General features: G+C 45.3%; 1 protein-coding gene across 8 annotated transcripts in view; it reads left to right on the top strand.

The window, feature by feature from the left end:
- TTC13 (tetratricopeptide repeat domain 13) overlaps nucleotides 1-15,602 on the top strand; it is an 80,626-nt gene extending 65,024 nt beyond the window's left edge. For 5 of the 8 annotated variants that reach the window (XM_060642796.3, XM_060642794.3, XM_060642792.3 and 2 more), the window contains 6 exons: nucleotides 6,968-7,077; nucleotides 9,012-9,147; nucleotides 10,331-10,410; nucleotides 13,040-13,118; nucleotides 13,268-13,347; nucleotides 14,799-15,602. In XM_060642796.3, the coding sequence (XP_060498779.1) occupies nucleotides 6,968-7,077; nucleotides 9,012-9,147; nucleotides 10,331-10,410; nucleotides 13,040-13,118; nucleotides 13,268-13,347; nucleotides 14,799-14,913 (600 nt within the window). In that variant the 3' untranslated portion in view covers nucleotides 14,914-15,602. The remainder of the gene's footprint in view (nucleotides 1-6,967; nucleotides 7,078-9,011; nucleotides 9,148-10,330; nucleotides 10,411-13,039; nucleotides 13,119-13,267; nucleotides 13,348-14,798) is intronic. The other 3 variants (XM_060642797.3, XM_060642795.3, XM_060642793.3) reach the window with 1 other exon arrangement.
- The last annotated feature ends 625 nt before the right edge of the window (nucleotides 15,603-16,227 follow it).

Below are 16,227 nucleotides of genomic sequence, written 5' to 3'. Positions count from 1 at the left end.
TCTCCCTGCCCCTCCCTCTGACTCCTTTCTCAAAAATAAATAAATAAATAAAGGTAAAAAATTAGACATAGAATTATGATAAGATCCAAAAACTCCCCTTCTAGGTGTATATTCAAAAGAATTAAAAGCAGGGACTCGGATATTTGTACACCCACGTTCATGGCAGTATTATTCACAGTAGCCAAGAGACAGAAGCAACCCAAGGGGCCATTAATGGATGAATGGATAAATAATATGTGGCATGGCCATACGATGGGGTATTATTCAGCCTGAAGAAGGAAGGGAATTCTAACACAGGCTACAGCACGGATGAAGCTTGAGGACATTAGGCAGAGTGAAATAAACCAGTCACAAAAGGACAAATACCCTACGATTCCACTTATATGAGGTGTCCAGAGGAGTCAAATTCATAGAGACAGAAGGTAGAATGATGGTTGCCAGGGGTTGGGGGAGGGAGACAGAGCTTCTATTTGGGATGATGAAAAAAGTTCTGTGGAAGGTTAGTGGTGATGGTTGCAAACAATGTGAACTTTTCCTTTTACTGCTATTATTTTATTTAAATCCCAAGTTAACATATAGTGTAATAATGATTTCAGGAATAGAATTTAGTTGTTCATCACTTACTTACATATAACACCCAGCGCTTATCACAAGTGCCCTCCTTAATGCCCATCACCCAGTTAGCCCATCCCCCCCCCCCAGCACCCCTCCAGCAACCCTCAGTTTGTTCTCTATATTTAGAAGTCTCTCATGGTTTGTCTCCTTCTCTGTTTTTATATTATTTTTGTTTCCCTTCCCTCATGTTCATCTTAAATTCCCCTTATGGGTGAAGTCATATGGTATTTGTCTTTCTCTGACTAACTTATTTCACTTAGCATAACACACTCTAGTTCCATTCACATTGTTGCAAGTGGAAGGATTTTATTCTTTTTGATCACCAAGTAATATTCCATTAGTAGTGCAATTGCTGGGTCGTAGGGTAGTTCTATTTTTAATTTTTTGAGGAGCCTCCATGCTGTTTTCCAGAGAGGCTGCACCAGTTTGCATTCCCACCAGCAGTGCAAAAGGGTTCCTCCTTCTCTGCATCCTGGCCAACATCTGATGTTGCCTGAGTTGTTAATGTTAGCCATTCTGACAGGTGTGAGGTGCTATCTCGTTGTGGTCTTGATTTGTATTTCCCTGATGATGAGTGATGTTGAGCATTTTTTTCATGTGTCTGTTAGCCATCTGGGTGTCTTCTTTGGAAAAGTGTCTATTCATGTCCTTTGCCCATTTCTTCACTGGATGATTTGTTTTTTCGGTGTTGAGTTTGGTAAGATCTTTAAGATTTTGGATACTCGCCCTTTATCTGATAGGTCATTTGCAAATATCTTCTCCTATTCCGTTGGTTGCCTTCTCCTACTCCTGTTGGTTTTGCTGATTGTTTCCTTCACTGTGCAGACACTTTTTATCTTGATGAGGTCTGAACGTTCTTAATGCCATGGATCTATACATTCACAAATGGTTAAAGTGGCAAATTTTATGTTACATATTTATTTTAACACACAAAGAGTAAAAAGAACATCTTCAAGCTTCCAGAAAAGAAAGAAAGAAAGAAAGAAAGAAAGAAAGAAAGAAAGAAAGAAAGAAAAAGAAAAACTAAGGAAGGAGAATTTCACTGATGCCCAACTTCCTTCCAGCAGCAGTAGTGGATTCTAGAAGACAACAAAGGGAAATTTATTTGAACCTACTCTACCAGCGTTCAAGTGTGAGGGTAAAATAAAAACTGTTTCAAACATACAGTTATTTAGGAATTTCACCAAGTGTAGATTTTCTTTGTCAAAATGATTGAAGAGCATATATACTCTCATCAAATAAGCCCAAGAGAGAAGAAAACACGAGATGTAAGAAATCGTGGTGAACAAATAAACCAATGAAATGAATTGTTAACACCTGATGTTTAAAAATATGTATGTCTGGAATTAAAATACTGGATAATGTCAACATTAGAGGTTAGAGAAAGTAGAGAAAGGAAGTAAAACTGTTACTAAGGTATTTGTTTTTTCAGTGAGACAGTATAATCACTGACCCATGATATCGACAGAAAAATGCGTGTTTAAAATATCTATACTAAAAATTTAAAGGCAAACACTGAAACAACAGAGATGCGACGTATCATCGTCTAGACCTGTAGAAGGCAGGAAAACGGCATAAAGAAAACAATGTCAATTCAACTCAAAGCTTAGAAAAAGAGGGGGATAAAAAAGTAGGGTGGGCTAGGAAATGTAGGGAATGACAATGACAAGTCAACGTGGTGTTATAATTGATCCCCTCAGTGAAAGACTGAGGATTTCGGATTGGTTTTTTAAAGTCCAGCTACACGCTGTTTGCAGGGAGAAAGGCGTACCAGGCAAATGCTAATGAAAAGAGAATGTGAGTGTAGCATGTCGCTATCAGAAATATTGCAATTCAAGATGAAGTACACTTACGGGGACAGAAATCATTGTTTGAAAGTATAATCTATTAAGAAGTTACAATTTTACAAACATTGCCTCTACCCCAGATTATAACTACTCAACAATTTGGCAACAGAAGGTGGATATTTTTTTTTCAATTAATGGTTTGAACTTTAAAACGTGAATCAGTATTCTCCTTGTAGCTATAGTAGAGAGGTTTGATGTACATCAGATGAAATTTAAGAAATTGACATGAAGAACCAGAACTTATCCATTTCTTTTGTTTTTTTTAAGTTTATTAGGTTATTTTGAGAGAGAGACAGCGTGCGTGGGGGAGGGGAAGAGAGAGAGGGAGAGAGAGAATCCCAAGCAGGCTCCGCACCGCCAGCGTGGAGCCCGATGCGGGGCTCGAACTCAGGAACCGTGAGATGGCCTGAGCCGGAACCAAGAGTCGGGTGCTCTACCAACTAAACCACCAGGCGTCCCTCCATTTCTTTCTTTCTTTTTTTAAAATGTTTATTTATTTTTGTGAGAGAGAGCATGATAGGGGAGGGGCAGTGAAGGAGGGGGACAGAGGATTCCAAGCAGGCTCCATCCTGACGGCACAGAGCCCGACACGGGGCTCAAACCCACCAACCATGATATCATGACCTGAGCTGAAGTTAGACGCTCAACCGACCGAGCCGCCCAGGTGCCCTCTGATCTTACCCATTTCTGAGGAATGAGAGCAGGAAGGATCAGGTCATGAACAAAGCAGCGAGCTAATACTCTGCACACCAGGGTCCACATTCACCTCTTCCACTGTCTAAGTCCCAGGCTCTTGTCTGCTAAGAGCACTGATTCTGTCCAGGCCTGTTTCAGGGGTTATTGCAAGGGCCTGATGCACTGACGCAGTGGTTCCCAACCTTCTCAAAGCTACTCTAGTATTGGGGTGCCTGGGTGGCTCAATTGCTTAAGTGCCCGACTCTTGATTTCATCTCAGGTCATGACCTCGCGGTTTGTGGGATCAAGCCCCACGTCAAGCTCTGTCCTCACTGAAGAGCTTGGAGCCTGCTTGGGATTCCCTCTCTCCCTCTCTCTCTCTCTCTCTCTCAAAATAAACTTAAAAAAAAAAAAAAGCTACTCTAGTATCAGGCGCCTTCTTCACTGCATTCAAATGAAATTCATAGAGAATATATCACACCTACGCAAAATAATTCTTTAAAAGGCCAACGTAGTGCCATAAAGGAGGTCTAAATGGTAAATCATTTGTAACAGAATAGCGTCTGTGTTAGGATGTTGGATTCAGGCACGTCTTCACAGAAGCCAGAAAGAAGTAGCTGGTTGCTTACTACACCTGCGGAAAAAGGGGGGTGAACAGGGCAGCTACAAACGCAGCCCCACATCAGTGTGATTTGCTGACTCTGGTATCACGAGCTGCTGGTGACAGCGTTTTTTGAAATGGTAAACTTCCAAACAGTGCCTAATATCCTGTTTCCCCAGTTGGATGTGCTATTCGCCTTCATGGAAAATTCAGCGTGGATTAAAACTATGTTAACAAATGTTTAGTGTCTAAGTGTGAAATAGAGTCTGGTTCTAGGCCCAAGTAACTATTAAAATATTATTTTAAATGTTTTTAATGTTTATTTTATTTTTGAGAGAGAGAGAGAGACAGTGTGTGTGTATGTGTGTGTGCGTGCGCGTGCGAGTAGGGGAGGGGCGGAGGGAGACACAGAATCGGAAGCAGGCTCCAGGCCCTGAGCTGTCAGCACAGAGCCCAATGCAGGGCTCGAACTCACAGACCTGGAGATCATGACCTGAGCCGAAGACAGACACTTAACGGACTGAGCCACCCAAGCGCCCCAGGAATTATTAAATTGTAAATAAGTTCGTCATCTACGTGGCAGTCCAGTGGGGCATTGGCAGTCATGCATAACGCGTGACTGTTCCCTGACCCCCTCCCCCCGGGACATCTAGTGTTTTCAGCCCCACCTGCTAAGTTCCGGTGGTAGCCTCCCCGCCACCCCCACGCTGTAGCCACCAGACTCTCCCATAAATTCCCCAGATGCCCCCCAGAGGGCAGAACCGCTCCACTGAGGGCCGCTGGGACATCCTGTACAGAAAGAAAACTGGCGCATGTCTTCGTTTTTAATCTCCCTCTTGTTGGTACTTTAGGCTTTTAAACTTACTCTTTTGGGAAGAATACCAAAGCAGCCTAGGGGGATTTTAACTTTATATTCTCTTTGTTTAAAAAGAAAAGCATAGTGGACTCCAAGCCTGCCATTTACTCAGGGTGCCGCCAAGAGGCCGGGCGCCCGCCCGGTGTGAGGTCCCCGCCTGTCTGACCGTGGTCCGGAAGTGACCATTCCGTCGGGGCCCTGGACACCCAGCTTTCACCCGGGACTGTGGGCATATTGATATTTTTAAGGGCACGCATGGAAGCATATAAAACACCTTTGGTTCTCCAGTGCTTGGTGCGATGTGATGTCACGACAGCTTCCACTGAAACCTGCTTTCAGTGACAAACCAAGTTAAAGTACAATTGACCGTTGAACAACATGGGTTTGAACTGCGTGAGACCACTTATGTGGATTTTTTATCTCTAAAGGTGGCACAGTGCTGTAACTGTATCTTCCTTGGGATTTTCCTTTTTCTAGCTTACTTTATTGTAAGAATACAGGATCCATACAACATACAAAACGTGTGTTAATCCAGCTTTTATGTTATCAGTCAGCTGCCCATCACGTTGTTCAGGGTCCACTGGCTACCTCAGCTTCCCTTGAGGCAGCTTATCAGCATATAATGTGGTCTGGAGGCCACTGCCACCCCCGGCTCAGTAACTCCTGCCGGGCCCTCCCCTCCCAGCTGGTTTCCTCCTCTGCAGGATTGAGACTATGCCAGGAAACATACCTGTCTTAACGGTATGTTGTAAGCATCAGATGAGAAAATAGTGTGTAGTAAGTGTTAACGCATTTCTTCCCCTAAAAGTCCTTTCTTGGGGCGCCTGGGTGGCTCAGTTGGTTAAGTGTCCGACTCTTGATTTTGGCTCAGGTCTTGATCTCGTGATCTGTGAGATCGAGCCCCACGTCCGGCTCTGCACTGAGCGTGGAGTCTGCTTGGGATTCTCTCTCTCCCTCTCTCTCTCTGTCCTGCCCTGCTGAAGTGCGCACACACACTGTCTCTCTTTCTCAAAATAAACTTTAGGGCGCCTGGGTGTCTCAGTCGGTTAAGCGACCGACTTCGGCTCAGGTCATGATCTCACGGTTCGTGGGTTCGAGCCCAGGGTCGGGCTCTGTGCTGACCGCTCAGAGCCTGGGGCCTGTTTCGGATTCTGGGTCTCCCTCTCTCTCTCCGCCCCTCCCCCACTCACGCTCTGTCTCAAAAATAAATAAACATTAAAAAAAATTTTTTTTAAATAAATAAACTTTAAGAAAATAAAATAAAAGCCCTTTCTTCATGGAAGAGTTCCTGTTCCTGTTCCCAGTGCTGGCTCTGATCACCTGTGCCTCATGTCTGTTTGACCGAGGTCCTTCTCTGGACCATTAGTGACCACCCACGGGGTCTGCCTAGTTTAGACAACCTTTCCCCTGGTAGTGGCTTATGTAAAGCACAGCGTCTTCTTATTTTATCCTTGGTTCCTTATCAGTTCGAACAAAAACAGCTGGCAACACTAAATAATTGAACCTGGGGAGGATTTTTCCGGACTGGTGACAAAATCTATTAGCATTTTGGTTTTGCCAAAAATATTTTCCTCTGAAACTGCCTTCCTACTTGTCACCCCTGAAGGCCATTCTTGGCCCTGTGTCGTCCCTCTAACATACTTTTCTGTGGTCTGCAGAGCTGTGTGTGCACATGTGTGAAATTCTCGATTTGACAGATGGAATTCTGAGTACTTTTCGGGACAAATCAGACTGCCTCGAAGGAGCGCGAGCATGAGCACAAGGTGTTTTTCGAGTTTTGGGGGTATTAGGCACAACTGTCCTGCTAAGAATCCCAAGGTGCTGCCAGTTAAGATGATGAGAAACCCAAAGGCGCTCTCAGAAGTGAGCAGCGCGCCCGCTGACTCGGGGAGCTGTGAGCCTGGTGTGCTGAGCTTCTGTGCTGGCCTCTCGTGGGGGCCCCGGGGCAGTGCAACTTGACCCTGGGCTCTGTGTGGGGCCATAGGGACTGGCAGAGGGCCCTCGGTCACTGTAGAGGTAGGCGTGGTCATGGTCACTTGTGTCGGGAACTTCGGTGACCCTTCTGAAAAACATGGAAATCAGGGGGCGCCTGGGTGGCTGGTCGGTTAATCGTCCGATTCTCGGTTTCAGCTTAGGTCATGAGCCTTACAACTGGCTCCGCCCTGCTTGGGAATCTCCTTCTCTCTCTGCCCTTCCCCTGCTTGCGCGCTCTCTCTCTCTCTCTCTCTCTCTCTCTCTCTCTCTCTCTCTCTCAAATAAGTAAATAAATAAATAAACTTCAAAACACGGAAGTCAGAGTCAATGCTACAGAATAGCAGTTGGGGGTTTACAATGAGTTATACACTAGTAATGTGAATTTGTTTTCCCCGAAAGCAGTTTAATACTAAAACGAAGGATGGGTTCACTGTGAACACGAAAGTTCCCAGCCTCAAAGATCAAGGCAAGGAATACGATGGATTCACAATCACGATTACGGGGGACAAGTACGTATGCTTCCTAAGCGTGGGCGTGAAGGCGGGCTGGTGTGACGAAGTGCGCATGCACCTGATTATTGCCACGGGAGGTTAGACCTACCAGACTTTTGCTTTATCCTGAAATGAAAATTGTCAAGGTCCAGCGTGCAGCTATAGCCAGTTATGTTTTTAACGTGACTTTTAGAGTATTACGCCAGCAGACATTCGACTGTGCTGCTATCTAACAACTTTCTAGATATTAAGTATAATGTCTAATGTGCTTCGTGGAAAGCATTCTTCTGGGTTCTTAAAGTTCCTTGTGGGCAACACTCTTAATGACAAAACGAAAAAAGATGACAGATCGGCAGATAGAAAGCCATTGTAAGATTTTTTTGGATATAGGTTTTAATATATTATGAGATTAGTGCAGCCTTATTATGGAAAATTTAGAGGGGCGCCTGGGTGGCTCAGTCGGTTAAGCCTCCGACTTCGGCTCAGGTCATGATCTCGCCGTTCGTGAGTTCAAGCCCCGCGTCGGGCTCTGTGCTGACAGCTCAGAGCCTGGAGCCTGTTTCAGATTCTGTGTCTCCCTCTCTCTCTCTGACCCTCCCCCGTTCATGCTCTGTCTCTCTCTGTCTCAAAAATAAATAAACGTTAAAAAAAAAAATTTAGAATGCACAGATAGGCAAAGATAAAAAAGAAAATCATTAGGTTGTTTTCCTTAAAAACTGAGGTTGTACTCCACATTGTTTTATAACCTGTTTCTTTTCTACTCTTACCATTACCTGATCATGAACATTTTCTCATACTCTTATAAGCATTTGTAATGATTACAGAGTATTTCATTTGATGCATATTTTTGAGTTTCTCTTACTACTTTTCTGTTACTGACCATTTAGAGTGTTTCTCATTTTCACTTTATAAAATATAGCACTGCAGTGACCGTTTCGTTAACCAGTCTTACTTATATCTGAACTCCAAGCTTCACCTAGGAGCCTCCATATCCCTTGAATTTTGGGTGTACCCCCCCACCCATGTGCCACCCTCCCCCACAGCACAAATAGATTCAAAACTGGTGTCTCCGTCCCAGTCTCCTGGTGGTTCCCCACTGCAGACCCTCCACTGCCTGTGGATACCGAGACCACCTCCCCTGCCAGACACGAAAGGCCTTTTGTGATGCGGGCCTCGAGCAACATTTCCTGCTTGAACTTGGCCTGCTGATTCAGCTGGGCTGCTTGTTCCCTGCGGTCACCTCCCACCCCCTGCTTCTGAGCCTCTCTCACTCCCGTCCTGATTTTCAAATTCAGGCCCCTTCCTCCGTGAAGCATTTCCTGTTTTCGTCCATGTCTTTCCAAATTAGACCTAATCTCCCTCTTTTGAACCCTGACGAACTAGGTGATGCATATGGTCTTATAATGATTGATGGCCTCAGGGCTCTGTCCCTTTCCCAGTAAATGCAACAGCTGTGCTGTGTTCTTCTTTACAAGATCTAAGAACTGTTTAGTTATATGATAAACGCCCGTTGCCTCAACTTTCTATCCTCCGTAGTGCCTGGCATGTAGCCAGGTGTGCAGCGAAAGCTTGAAAAGACACCATGGAGTCCTTGAACTTCTTCTGCGCACAGTGCTGGCTCCCGATCTTCAGTCATAATAGGGTGGCTGTCTGAGAAAATATTTACTATGCCCTCATTTTTACGATGTGTAGTTTCCTTCTATATTAGCTTAAGCTCCTATAATAGGTACACGTGGTTAGACTGAACAGAATATTGTATTTTGTGAAAAAATCGCACGCTTAGGGAACACGCCTTAATCTGGCTGTAGTTAGGTGGGATACACTCTCACACGTCTTGTGCCACATCGACCTACTGGTTCCTTCCTTTTTTTTTTTTTTTTTTTTTTGCTTTCTGTGTTTGGCTCTTTGAATTGTATGATACGTGCCTCTGACACACATTGTTGTATTTTTAGGGTTGGCAACATACTGTTTTCTGTGGAAACACAAACCACAGAAGAAAGAACACAATTATATCATGCCGAAATAGATGCACTTTATAAAGATCTAACAGCAAAAGGAAAAGTACTGATCCTTTCATCAGAATTTGGGGTAGGTTTTTTGGTTTTTTGGTTTTTTCCATTTTATCCATGCTTCCTAGGATTCTTTTGTAACCTTTTTAAAGCCTCTACCCTTTCGCTGGTATTGTGCGTGCACCTTATGCTTGAGATCGGTTTTCACTGATGACCTATAAATACTTCTTTTTAATATTCTTATGGAAACAATTACTGTATTTAGTAATGATAGTGACTGAGGAAGGGCAATGATACATTTATATAGTTGCTATAAGTCTGGGCTTTCTCAAGATTGAAGTGAACAAGTCGGTCCAGAGTGACAGCGGCCCATGCTGCACTCAGTGGGCCTTTCCTGGTCTGTGACCTCTTCCCTCCGGGTCCCACCCCAACTCGAGGGGTCTCCTTGGAGGCAGGATCTGGCCTGCCCCCTTGGTGATAGCAGCTACCGCTGTGCTGAGAGTATCCACATTCTGGAGTGGATATCCGTGGTCCTTGGGAAGTCCGTTCATTTCTCGTGCATTCAATCAGTTCATGCCTACAATTAAGCATTCAGGTTTTTACGTAATTAAGTGTATTTATCACCTAAATCTCGGCGCAGAGGGTGTGCCTATCAGAATCTTGGGAAACCATCCTCAGCATTAATAAGCGCTTTGTTTTGTTTAAATCTTAATATATATTTTGACGTGTCAAGTAACGTTAAAGGAGGCTGAGATTTTTATGTTTATCAGAAAAGGTTTCAGTTTTAACAACAGCTCAGAAAATATTTTTCTAAACCAAACTGTATGCATACCCTTTCATTAGGAAGAAATGGTAGTGGGCGGCTGGGTGGCTCAGTCGGTTAAGCGCCCGACTCTTGGTTTGGCTCAGGTCACGATCTCGCGGTTCATGAATTCAAGCCCCACGTCAGGGTCTGCACTGACCGCGGGGAGCCTGCTTGGGATTCTCTCTCCCTTTCTTTCTGCCCTTCCCCTGCTCACACACACACGCTCTCTCTCAAAATAAATAAATAAACTTAAAAGCATTTTTTTTTAATAAAAGGAAAAAATGGCAGCAAAGAGTATGAAGTATTCAAGAATGGGAACGTAGGTTCCTGTAGGAGAGGCATGAAATAACCCCTTCCTTGATGTAAATGATTCTTATGTCTTGTCACCTCGTAAAAAACTAGTGTATAATCTAGTATTTAAATTCATGAGCACATGTCTTTTTTTTTTTTCCCCTAGGAAGCTGATGCTGTTTGCAACTTAATCTTATCCTTGGTTTACTACTTTTATAATTTAATGCCACTCTCTCGAGGATCCAGGTGAGTGATACCCTATAATTTAAAACTGTTTTTAAATAAAAGTTTTTACATTGAAAAAACATACTCTTTTTTGCTTGCACTACATACCCCCAGGCAATGGCAAGAAACTCCCTTTTGTCTTTTCCAAAATCCACCCAGATATTATGTCCTCAATCTACCATATCATTTAAAGAATTATGAAAGATTGTTCGAAGATAGTGTGCTTAAGGTTTACAGGTTGGGGGGCGCCTGGGGGGCTCGGTCGGTTGACTGTCCAACTCTTGATTTCGGCTCAGGTCATGATCTCACAGTTCATGAGATTGAACCATGCCCTGGGCTCCGTGCTGACAGGGCGGAACCTGCTTGGGATTGTCTCTCTCCCCCTCTCTTTCTGCCCCTCCCCTGCTCGTTCTCGCTCTCTGTCTCTCTCTCAAAATAAACACACCTGAAAAAAATCTTAAAAAAAAAGTTTTACAGGTCAGGGATTCATTCATTCAACACAAGTATATTGAAGGCCTACTATGTGCATGCGTTGTACTCACTGTATTTTAACTTCTCGTATCGGCCCAGACTGTTACCCTTCCTTCTTCTCCCCTTCCTCCCAGTTTTTGCCCATCAGTTTTATACTTTTTGATTACCAACCATTCCATACTACTTTCATTATTGTGAACAAATTCTCACTACTTATGAATCCATCAGGAGCCTTTCAGGTGTCATTAAGACGGAGGGGTGAGTCTGCAGAGTTTTCTGTTTATTCTCTGAGCCGTAGATCAGGGAAGGGGCATGTGCTGTTGCTGGCACAGACTTGAATTTACGATATTTTGGCCAAAATAATATACTTGAGTGTCCTTAGCTTCAATACTTTAAAAGTAAAGCTCTCCTAAACATGGAAGTAAGTTTTGCTGTGTTGAGAAGGCATGGAGACAAACCAAGAGCGTAAATATTGTGACCTCAGCCTAACTGTTATTAGGGTGCGCACTGAACGTGTGATGTGAGCACGCCCCTGCCCACCCCCTTTTATCAACCACCTAAGCAGGCTCCGCGAGGATAGCCAGCATTTTCCCTTTTGTCCTCACAGCAGCTCTGCTGGCTCGTGGTGACACAGGAGGGGGGTGACATACAACTATAATCACCTGCACTTCTCCCCCCCACCCCCGGAGCCTACATGTGTTCAGTCCCTAATCCGGTTGGGTCTGTCCTCTCTACTGCTCGCAGCTACTGCCACAGTTCAAACCCTCGTCACCCGTACCTTTCTGGCTAGTCTCCCTTCTTCCAGGCTTTCCTCCTTCCCCTCTCTGCCCCAGTTCTTTTGTTTGTTTGGTTGGTTGGTTTTAATTCCAGTACAGGTAACCTACAATGTTACCCTGGTTTCAGGTGAACAACACAGTGATTCAGCCTCTCTGCCCCCGTTCTTCGTACCTAGTGGCTCAGGTGCAAACTCGGGGTCGTCACGCACAGTGCCCGTCCCATCTGATCCTAGCTTGCCTTGGCCTCCTCTGCCCTTTTACTGCCCTGCGGAGCTTCTCGAGGGTCTTCCCGTTGCCCTGTCCTGCGCGGCTGCCCGCCATGCCTCACCCCTTCGTGTCCACGCGTGCTCTCCCTCTGCGCCAGCTATTTCCCTTCCTTCTTCTCTGCCCCCTTTGCTCCACCCCAGCCCTGAAGGTGTAGCCTGCATGCATGCCCTTGGCCTCCGTGGGGTCGTCCCCTTGGGTGACCCCCAGGCTTCGCTCACTGCACACGGGAGGCTTTGTCTGCAGCTCTCTTGCTGTCTGCCTCCCGGGTCTGGCTGCTTGCTCTCAGAGGCCAGAGCCTCATGCTGGTTATCTTCGCCCAGGGTGCCCTGCACAGGGGCACACATAGTCGGTGTGTACTAAATGTCAGAAGCAAGAGAGAGTCTGTTACATGCCAGGAAGGAAATTTACATGACGCGTCAATTTTCCAAGCAGGCTGTTAGCGCAATCTGAGAAGGTGTTCTGCTTTTCTTCTTTGTGGGCCAAAGGTTTTAATGCTTAAACAATACGATTAATATGTTTATATTACAAAGTGTATTGTATATATGCATTTTAAAAGCCACACTGGGTGCAGTTGCTGGAAATAGAAGCAGACACATTTTCTAATTCATTACTTTATAAGAATAGAAAAGCCAGGTGGGAAGAAAACTGCTAAATAAAAGAAACACTTTTTCCTCAGAAAAAGAATATTCTGGGGGCGCCTGGGTGGCTCGGTTGAGCGTCCAACCCTTGATTTCAGCTCAGGTCATGATCTCACGGTTCCTGGGTTCAAGCCCAGCATCAGGTTCTGCGCTGACAGAACGGAGCCTGCTTGGGATTCTCTGTCTCCCTCTCTCTGCCCCTCTCCTTCTTGTTCTCTCTCTCTCTCTCTCCTTCAAAAATAAATAAACATTGAGAAAAAAAAAAAAGAAGAATGTCCCGAGTCACATTTACCCTTAAAATAGCGAATCTGTAAATATTTTTATTGGAGTAAATTAGTAAATATTTTAAGACAAACTATTTTGAAGTTTAATTTCTAGAGAATTCTTAAAAGAGATAAAATGCCGTCTTCCATGGTGGAAAATCCATAATGAGGTTTCACACAATACCTGTCCGTGGACTGGGACTGACTGACTGGTCGTTGTTCTTTGTTTAAACAGTGTGATAGCTTACTCCGTGATCGTGGGAGCGTTGATGGCAAGTGGAAAGGAAGTAACAGGAAAAATTCCCAAAGGGAAGGTACGTTGACGCTGGAAGGGCGGATGGCGGGCTGAGCGCTGAAATTCCAGTCCTTGGGTTTTTGCGGTGCGGTCCAGAAGTTAAACAGATCTCCGAGGGAGCCTTTCTCCCCCACACTAATGCCATCCCTCAACTTCCTTCTTTTTCAGTTAGTCGACTTTGAAGCTATGACAGCCCCGGGTTCAGAAGCCTTTAGCAAAATAGCCAAAAGCTGGATGAACCTGAAAAGGTAACTGTTTGGTGGGGGGTCAACAAAAAGACGTTTCCTCCGAAGTAGGGAGGGGACTTCCTGCTCCTTTTGGGGCTGTGCGAGACTGGGCCTGTGCTCCCTTCGCGAGTTCTCACTCTGCCTGTGATGGAATCCACGTTGCCAGGGGGCGTGTAAGACCCCCTGAAAAGGGGGAGTCCACAGATGAAAAACAAATAACGAATAAAAGGCAAGGGCACTGGTGTGGGAGAGAAAAGCTACAAACGTCTTCCTTATATAATCAGGGATTTGTCTCTCTTGGCTAATTTTTACCCTTTATCCCAAACTGCTAGGGTTCAGGAGGGAATTGGAGGAGGGTGAGCTGGACCCATTTCAGACTTACTCTGAGTGGGTGCACTTTGCCCGTTCAGCCGCATTTTTACTGCACTGTAGACTTTGAGAAGGTGGCACTACATTGTAACGTAGGCAAGGAATACACGTGAGTGGTTAGTAAATACTAGTAAATGCTAACCGGACATCATCCCCAGCGGCTACCAGGAGAAGTCCAGCACCCTCCTGCCCTTTCCCGATTCTTGTTTCCAGGAAATTTGGGACGAAATTAACCTCGTAGGTGCTTTAATAGTTCATGAACAACAAGCAAATCTCACTGTTTGACCCCATTTATTCTTGCTCCTTCCCCGTGTGTTTTACGTCACCTCCAACTTTGCCTGTCCCATCTATTAGACATAACAGCTGCTCTAAAAATTGCTGGGTGATTTGCGCTCTGTTTCAGACAGAGAAATCCATGTCTGTAGTGCACTCTTGTTCGATTTGTAAGTATTCTATTAGCTTTGTAATGATCGCTAACGGTCACCCTTCGTTCCAGTATATTCTCGTTTCAGGATTGCTCTTCTCACATGTTTTAGTAAGAGGACCAGAAGGTCAATGATCTGGCTTCTGTTAACACGGTTTCACAGTGTTAACCCTTCAACAAGTCTTTAAGGAATGAATAAAAAACTACCTCCCACTGAGCAGGTGCCCTTTCACCCCACCCTTTGGCATCCATTGTCTCCTCCTTTGCTCAGGGTGACTCTGTGAGTTAAGGAGACTGTCCCCGTTGCTACTGATAAGAGTAGGGGCTGGAGAAAGCCCCCTTGCCAATAAGGAGCGAGGTGTGCCTGGGCCCCGTGTCTCTGATTCAAGTCTAGCACGCGCCCCGACGGGACGTGTGTGTGTCACAGTCACGTGTACATCAGAGTTTAATTTTCCTTCCCGAAGACTCTGGTTACACTCTGCAAGCAGCTCGTTGTGGGAGCCGACAGGTATCCCAGCCCACCACAGTAGAGGCATCCGTTCTGTTCACAGCACCTCTGACGTTACACACACGGGGTTGTTGGAAAGAGAATAATGTCATAGGAATAAATATAAGCTTTGCCACTTTTGGTAAATCTGTGTTAATTTTTCTCTTCCTTCTTTGTGTTTCTCTTTTGCAGTATTTCACCTTCTTATAAGAGTCTCCCGTCCGTGTCAGAGGCGTTCCCAACGTTAAGATCAATGATCGAGGTGCTAAACACTGACTCCTCTCCACGTTGTCTTAAGAAACTCTAGTCACGCTGTGGTATTTATACAAGTAAAGGGCCGGACCTCTTGCTTCCTAAGTTATTTTTTAAAACATGGCATTCTAAAGAAACTAGGTCCTTTATTACTTTTGATACCAATTTTTGATAGGAATTGAATACTTGAAATCATTTTCTTTACTTTTGTGAACCATAACAAAAATCATGGAAGAGGGTTTTGGGGGGAAGAGAGCTGGCTCCGTGTCGGGGCAGGAAAGCGTGTCTAGAGGTCACCAGCCTCGTCGGCTTCCACCCACAACGTCATACGGCTCCTTCCTTACGGCCGAGAAGTTCACTTGAAAAGCCAAACATCGGTCATTAAAAGGAACAAAACCAGCCACAGCACAGGAGTGTTTCCATTCCTTTAGAGATCTGGGTATTTTTCAAAGACCTCCTTTATGTGCACATCGTGGTAGGCCATCTTGTTTCCCCTCACGTGACCTTCACGCGTGCGACCCCCGTTTTATTCGAACGATAGGACACTCGCGGGCCACCACCGTGCCCCACAGCGCTCACAGCCAGGGACGTCTATTGTGACTGATGCAGACTGTATTCGCCAGTGACCCAAACACTGGATTATGGAACCATGTTTTGTTTCGTTTTTTTTTTTTTTTTTTTTCTCTGTGTTGGAAAAAATAAACGAGGGGTGGTTTCTATAACTCACCGGTTTTTGACACTGGATTACGTATGTTTTTATTCTGCGAACTAGTGTCACTTACAGGTGTAAAAACGTTCGGGAAATGAATGATTCCCCACCCCACCCCCACCCCCCCACCGAGACAGGGTGAATGACAGTAAAATGGGTTCATTAAATTGTTGCCATTTCCAGATCAGAAACTGTTAGCTGCTCCCTGCTATTTACTCCTTGTCTTGAAATCTCACGTAAGGGGTAGCACGCCAGGACATCGTGCTTGACTTTAGTGACGCTGGACGTGAGCCGTTATGTGCCTGGCTCGGTAGAACCCAGCTTTTGATCAAGGTGACCTGTCCTTCGGACACACGCTGTCCACGCGTTGACACGGCTTCACAGCAGCCACTGAGTGTGGCTCCCGTTCGTGTCTCATCTGGTGGCCACCAGAAGGGGAGGGAATAAGGGTCTACGTTGTCAGGCACACCCCATCTTGTGAACAGATTTCGCCTCCACAGGTCAGTCTTCTCCTGACGCCGGCATTGCGCCCACAGAGGGCAAGCGTCTGTTCTCATTCCACAGGGGGAGGGAGTTGAGGCTCTGGGCTGGGAATGACTCTCCCAAGAGATCGAGCTGGTGAAGCCATGGTCCTCGCTAAACCCAGGGCCTGCCTTGCCC

Source organism: Panthera onca, chromosome D2 (genome assembly GCF_046562875.1).
Source record: "Panthera onca isolate mPanOnc1 chromosome D2, mPanOnc1 haplotype 2, whole genome shotgun sequence".
NCBI lineage: Eukaryota > Metazoa > Chordata > Mammalia > Carnivora > Felidae > Panthera > Panthera onca.
The sequence above is the reverse complement of the archived record's forward strand: the minus strand, read 5'-3'. Positions and strand labels throughout refer to the sequence as shown.